This window comes from Teleopsis dalmanni, unplaced genomic scaffold (genome assembly GCF_002237135.1).
Source record: "Teleopsis dalmanni isolate 2A unplaced genomic scaffold, ASM223713v2 unscaffolded_contig_2238, whole genome shotgun sequence".
Lineage (NCBI taxonomy): Eukaryota > Metazoa > Arthropoda > Insecta > Diptera > Diopsidae > Teleopsis > Teleopsis dalmanni.
In genome coordinates this window covers 1-7418 of record NW_024033620.1, presented here as the reverse complement: position 1 = coordinate 7418, position 7418 = coordinate 1, and the positions used below count along the sequence as shown (strand labels likewise).

The 7418-nt window shown below is 33.4% G+C and overlaps 1 protein-coding gene across 1 annotated transcript; it reads right to left on the bottom strand.

Annotated features, from left to right (window-relative positions):
* Positions 1-4430: 4430 nt before the first annotated feature.
* On the bottom strand, positions 4431-6974 carry LOC119664588. The gene is made up of 3 exons (XM_038074047.1): positions 6501-6974; positions 5795-6110; positions 4431-5716 (listed from the first exon to the last, which is right to left on the bottom strand). The coding sequence occupies exons 1-3, from the start codon at positions 6972-6974 to the stop codon at positions 4431-4433; spliced, it is 2076 nt and encodes a 691-aa protein (XP_037929975.1).
* Between the last annotated feature and the right edge of the window lie 444 nt (positions 6975-7418).

The following is a 7418-nucleotide window of genomic DNA, read 5'->3' as shown; positions in this document are numbered from 1 at the left end:
ATGTTATCTTTTTTGGCTGCAAGTAAACTCCGTTGGTTTGATTCTGTCTCTTGTTTATCGAACGCGCAAGTGTCAGCACACGGATGCACACAAAAAGTGATTAAACAATAACTCAACAAAATTGTAAAAAATTAAATAAATTTAAATAAATTTTACAATTATCAATTATAAAAATGGTTATAATATTACACTAATTACTATCATATTTGAATAAAAGAATATGCTACACAAAGTACATCAGAACGACTATTAATGAATAATAAAATTTTAATAAGATAAGACTATGGACAAGTAGCAAGGAAGAAATGTTGAATCAATAATGATAAATAAAAAATAAAAGAAATCTAAGTACTTGGCATTTTTATTTTGGTTTCGGGGATACAGCAATTTAACCTATCCTTTTTTGGATAAATAACAAAAGCGTGAAGCACTTCCGCTATGTACTGGAAGGCAGAGAATTTTCCATTTCGTAAATCACTTCAGTTTGATTCCACTAAGAATGTCGACAATGCTAGTCAGATGCAAATCTGGCATTTGGATTTCTTTACCCAATATACAACAACATTGTTGCAGACGGTCCAATAGAAGTTATTCTACCAGCGAAACAATTATTTACAAAGAACTTTCTCGCCAGCAAGAGACTGATGAAGAAATAAAAATGTTTTTCAACGCAGATTCGAGTTTGTAAATCAAGCCCATCGCTTTGCTCAGTTCTGCTGTGTCAGTGAATTGCAACATTTCTACCGGGAACGTTCGTCTGGTTATGAGAAAGGATTTTCGCAAAATCACTTTTGATTCAATTTACAACCTTTGTTACTCAAACGGTAAAAAAACTCACAAATTATTAGCATCTGGCCTAATATAAAGGACTGTTATATTTGGACCCAATCCTGCACTGCAAGCATAGTGTCCCGCCACAACAAGGCAGCTGTTCATCAGTACCTAGTTGTTTCGTCTCATTTTGACCACATCAATATGGATACTGCCATGCTCTGGAGGTACTTGTTATTGCTTGACAATTTGGCAATGATCAATCGTTTCTCACGCTGGTCTGAGATTTGCCCATTGCAGCGTATTTCTGCCAAAAATGAAGCTTTCGCATTCTATTCCACTTGAGCTACAAGATTTAGCGTGTCGTTACTCGTAAACACAGATCAGGGCCGCCATTTTGAGTGCTATTTATTCAAGAAACTGTCTAAACTCCTTGGAATTGAACACTTACGTACCACGACTTATCACCCCGCTTCTAACGGTACTATTGAAAGGTTACACAGGTCTTTAAATGCAGCCATTAAGTGTTATTAAAATGAGAACTGGGTTGAAATCTTTCCTCTCATTTTTCTCGGACTTCGCAACTGGTTTATGGTACTGGTTCACGTTTATCTGGGGAGTTTACACAGAAACTAAATGGTGACGTCACAATCCCTCAGACTAAATTTGTTGCTAAACTGCGAATGTTTATGAACGAGTTACTACCTTCGCAAACTGTTCTGGATATGGTCGCAAGATACTTTTCCGTCTTTCGAAAGGGGTAGTATCGTCAACATTCATACATTGCAGCAACCACAAATTTAATTTTAAAGTGTTCACATTAAAAAATTTAGTTTTGAAAAAGTTAGTAAGAAACACGTCTTTAGTTCTCGGGTTAATAAGTTGTTCGGAACATAACAAACAAAATACCTATATAATATATATAGCATTGATCGTTTTATTTTGTGTTAGTAAGAAGTTAAATACAAGTCACAAAAAGCCACTATAAACCCTTTTTCTGGAAGATTTTACGTCCATAATTACATTTAAGTTTTATATCAGTCCGCAGATATATATGTCGCAGTCTCTAATTTAAACACCTTCAAGCTGTTTTCATAATTAGAGTAGCATCCAGTGTGGCCTAGTTTATTATAACCTACGTTTTCCAAAATTCAAAACGCATATAACTTTTTCATTCAACTAACAATTCTTTGGTTTCCAAATGCCCTGAAACTAGGGATCGTAACAGTTATTATTAAAAAAATAACCAACTAATAACTCTTCTCCTTCGCTTTTTAAAGTAAGCTTCAAGATATAATAATTAAATGCATTTTGTTTTATATTATATAATTTATTATAATATATCTTTCATACATAATTATTTTTATGTGTCTCTTACTTTTCCACAAACAAATAATTCATACTCATATACAAATAACCCAAATAAATAACCCAAACAGGCCCAAATAAATGTTATGGGCCTAAATGTAGATATTTGTACCTACATTAACCTTAGTGATAATCATCTCATCGATTCTTTCTTAAAAATTGATTTTTTTGACCTACAGAACTTTGTTGATATCTTTTTTTTTGTTGATATCTTACTGCAGCCCAATTAAAAATTTTAAATAATATTGCAACTTCTTTAAGTTCTTTCTTTTCAACTCTCTTTCAGCTGAATGATTCAATAAAAATATAATTTTACTTCATCTGAGTTATTCCTTATGATGATTTAGATTAGATTAGATTAGATTCTTTATTATTCAATTTCAAAACAAATTTTTTAACATAAATAAGTAATAAGCCTTAAGTCTAAAAACATTATAGTTACTTAAAAATATTGAATTGAACAAACAAAGAATACGACAATGACTTATAGTCGTCTGTCGGAGATGTTGGTTTAAAATAAATTTACTTTCTTGCATAACGTTTAGAAAATTAAAATTTAAAATTTACAAAATTAAAATTAAGAATTTACAAAATTTAAATTTACAAACTTAATTTATATTTACAATACAAAAAAGGAATTATACAGAATTTAAATTAATTGTATACGCTTTTAAATATTAATTAAAAGGTATTAAATTCATTTATAATTAGTTTTCTGTATTTTAAAGCACTAGTAATATAGTTAATCAATTTTTTCCAGTTAGGATCATTTTCCCCATTAAGCACATTGATTACTTCCTCTTCCACTAACGTTTCTCTCTCAAAACAAATTCGTCTAAACGGCCTTAATACAGGACAGCGGCCTAAGAAGTGCTGTATGCTTTCCGTTTCATTGAGATTGCACAGTGTACAGTTTCTATTGTATTTGCCATCTAAATGAATTAAGTCGCATCTCGCCTTAAAAATCCACATTATGTGCGCACGACTGAAGCTTTCTGTAAAATATTGAGCCCCTAAGTTATGGTCTAGGTACTTATAAATTCGGCTTTCACTTCTCAATGCTTTTCGCCACATTTTTACTCTGTTTTCCACTTTTAAGTGATTTAATAATACGAAATTATTGTTCTTCCATTCTTGGCTTGTTGTTTCATCATTCCAAACTAGGCTTGCCTCATTTCCCAAAACGTTTAGTCTCTCCGCCCAAAATACATGTTTTTGCAGAACTTTTTGTGACAATATTCTTGGCAATCTCCTTTCATTATATTCAAACAAAGTCTTGTAGACGTATCTTAAATGCAAGTCCATTGTGTACAAATGCCCGCTTTCCATATTTGATTCCAGCATTATGGCGTAGGTTGGAGTGAAATTGGGAAGCCTGTAAATTCTTTTGAAGAAGTAGCATTGTAATTTGTCTATTTCGCTAAACATGTCACTCCCCCAAATTTGCGCCGCATAGCCTTGTATGGCTCTACAAATTGCATTGAACATTTGCCACTTTGCCCTGATTGAAATTTTATCGTTATTTAAATACGTACTCCAAGTGGCATTTATGCTTGATTTTGCAGATATATTCCTGTTTTCCAGGTGTTTTTTAAATATCATTTTTGGCGTGAGCGTTACCCCTAAATATGTATATTCAGCGACTATTTTAAGCACTTCCCCTTTGTATGTCCACCTTTCTCTACTAGGCAGCCTACCGCCTTTTCTAAACACCATGACTGCCGATTTGGCTAAATTTACCTCTAAATTCCAACTGTCGCAGTATGTTTCAAGATTCCATATCATTTTCTGTAGCGTTTCTGCATCATCGGACAAGATGACTATATCATCTGCATATAACAACAACCTTATATTCAGTTCTTCCACCTGCAAACCACCGTCCAAATAATCATGTAAGTCGTTGAGATATAACGCAAACAGAAGGGGGGAAAGCAAACAACCTTGTTTGACACCAGAAATTGTGCTAAAACTGTCGGATACTTCGCTTCCGTTCCAAACTACCGAATTTGTCGTCTCGTAAATCTACTCAATAAAATCTACAAATTTGCTTGAAACGCCTATACTCCTCAGTTTGTACATAAGTAATTTTCTAGCGATTTTATCAAAAGCCGCCTTTAGATCTATAAACACAGCGTATACTTTCTTTTTTTCATTAAATTTCAACTTTACGATGGATGTTAGATTGTATAGGTTGTCAACCGTGGAATAGTTTTTACGAAATCCTGCTTGGTATTCAGACATGATGTCATTGTTTTCAACCCAACTGGATAATCTTTCATTGAGCACACCCATCAATATTTTTCTTTTGTGTTCATAAATGCCACACCCCTATAATTGGTTACAACCGAACTATCTCCCTTCTTGTGTATTGGAAATATTATACTCGGTTCAGAACTTGAATCTGCCCTTCCTGAGTCGTACATCTGGTTGTATGCCTTCGCGAGTTGCTCTAAAAATTCCGTATTTGCATTTTTGTAAAATTCGTAAGGGATTCTATCTAAACCTGGTGCTTTTCCGTCTTTCGCTTTTTTCAAGACCTGCAATATCTCACCCACCATTATAGGTTTGTCGAGCTCGTCTATTTCTACAAAGTTTGGAGCATAATGCACATCTTTCGCCGTTTGCGTGTGATTAAGAAGATTTTCAAAGTGTGTCTTAAACTCATTTGGTGCAATTCGTACCTCATTTATTAAAGGCCTATTTCTTAGCTCTTTAACTAGCTTCCACCATTCTTTGCCATTTTTAATTGTGTTTATACGTGTCTCTAGATTTCTATAATATTCAGCTTTACTTTTCAGACATACATCTTTATATTTCTTATTTGCTTCTAAGTAATTCGCTCTAGTAGCGCTACTCTCTGTTCTTCTATATTTTCTCAACAAGTGTTTAGCTTTTTTCTTCGCGACAAAGCATCGGAAGTTATACCATTTTGATTTTTTGGTATAGAATCCCTTACATTTTCGTATTTTGGGAGTAGATTTTAGTATAACATCAGTTAAATCTGATAAGTCTAGATGTGTTTTATTTTGCAGCTTTGTCCTTATATTTTCCTTAAGTTTTTTGCTATATTGAACCCTATTTGCATCTTTCCATTTGAGGGTCGGAAGCAGTTTTCGTTCCGTGTTTTGTTGTATTTCACATTGCAATTTTAAACTTATCACCAAAGGCATATGATCGGACCATTCTCTTTCTTCTACTGTAAAGGTTTCTACATATGTCAGCATTTCTTGTGAAACTGTGCATAAGTCATTTACCGCAGAACCATTACTACTTATATATGTGACGTTGCCTTCAATGTCTCCTGCCGTTCTTCCATTAAGCACTATTTGGCCATAATCACAGCACAGCTCAATAAACTTTTTTCCTCTGCTGTTAGCGACTACGTCTTTTGATTGTCTACACTCAACGCCTGATTTAAATTCATTTAAAAATATTTCTTCAATGTTTTGCTGTATATTTCCTATTCTGACATTTAAATCGCCAATTAAAATTGTATTTTCAACGTTTTCCTCCACCAGATGATTTGCCAGTTGTTGGAAATTATTTTCCCAATCGTTACAGTTTAGATATAACGGGACTATTTTGAAATTTATATATTGTGTTTTTATGTTGATAATGTTAATATTATTTATATTTTCAAAGCAATACATAAAGCCAGCATTCCTTAGTTCTTTTTTAATTCCATACATTTCTCCACCACTAGCACGGCCGAATTGACTTGTTCTAGTAGCTTTTTTGAAATGTAATTCGAAACCCGAGAAAAATTTTTTATAGTTTTCCAAGTCTTTCTCCTCTATATGTGTTTCTAGAAAACAAAATATATCATGGCCTTTGACGAATTCGAAAAAATCTGGAAAGATCATTTTATTTTTTAAACCGTTTATATTGTATGACAAAATACGAAAGTTTCTAAAATTATTAACTATATTACTAGTACTACTATTTTCATTTCCTCCGCAGACAGCGCGTCCCTATTTCTTTTCTAATATTTTTAAAAGATTTACATAATTAATATCTATTTTTGTAGCTAATTCTTTATACAATATTTTTAAAACCATTTCGCCTTTTTGATCATTACAAACAAGTTCATTTTTATTGTTCCACCCTAGCCAGTAGTCTCCAATTCTTAATTTTTCATTTCTAACGCTGACCCTGTGTACTTTACTTACTGTGAGAATTTTCTGTTTTAAAATCAACATAAGTTTTTTATGTAGTAGTTTACCAGCATCAAGATCCCGTTCTAAAGTGTTTTGTGACCCTTTTAGATTTTTACTTTTACTAAGCAGCTATTCTACAGAGTTTGCTGTGTCCAACTCTACAACGACATTCACCTTTCCGTTGTACTCGCTTAACTTTCTTACCGAAGCTATCGGCAGTGGGCTTGGAATATTTAGAACTTCGTTGCATAGTTGAGTTACACGATCGAATGTCCGTTGGTTGGCATCACAAGCTAGGCCGCGGATTACAATATTTTTCCTCTTGCTTTGGTTCTCCAAATGTGATATTCGCCTGCTATCAACTTCTTTCGATTCTTTAATTTGTTGCATTTCTTCTCTAAGCTTAGCATTTTCTTCCTTCAGACTTTGAATTTGATTCGCATTTTCTACTAGCTTATCTTTTATATCTTCTATATCCGTTTTCGTTGCCAAATTTTTCATTTTGTCATCTAAAAGTTCAGCAAACATCGCCTTCATATCTTGTATATTCATTGTGTTGATAGTTTGTTGTTCACCAGGGCTGCTTCGCATACGCTTTGCTGTAACTTTTGTAGGTGTTTGTCTGAGCTGATGACTCTCCTCTGTTATTTGTGCCTTGGTTGTATTTGTATTTTCCATGAAGCGAAATAGACTTCTTGACGCTACTGATCTCTTATGCAAATGACAGTTATAGGTGGCGCCCTTGTTATATTTTGTCGAAGATTAATAGCTTTGATTTCAAAACAATTCAAAGTTATTGTTTCAGTTTAATTACGGTCCAGTTGCAGGCATTCCACACCCAAGCACGTATAGTGATGACAACAACCTCCGTTCTTAAAAACAAAAAAATTCGTTCGCTTTACCAAAGTTTAATAATTAGTTTGAAAGCTCGACTTAAATATCGAAATATAACACGGCGAATATATAATATCGGCATATAACACGGCGAATATAAATACTTTTCGCTTGTTTTTATCAGGAACTGTAATTCTAGTTCTTGTGTGTCGAAGTCTCACTTTAAATTACAAAGTAAATTTAATTATTGGTTCACTTAATTCACTGAACTCAATTGCACTGCGTTAG

Excerpts from the sequence above, each read along its gene's own strand:
- LOC119664588 (XM_038074047.1), bottom strand. The coding sequence starts at position 6,974 with ATGGAAAATACAAATACAACCAAGGCACAAATAACAGAGGAGAGTCAT. Across the intron at positions 6,111-6,500 it reads GCCCACTGCCGATAGCTTCG|GGACGCGCTGTCTGCGGAGG; the intron begins GTAAGAAAGTTA and ends GAAAAGAAATAG. Across the intron at positions 5,717-5,794 it reads AAAAGAACTAAGGAATGCTG|TCCCGTTATATCTAAACTGT; the intron begins GCTTTATGTATT and ends ATTTCAAAATAG.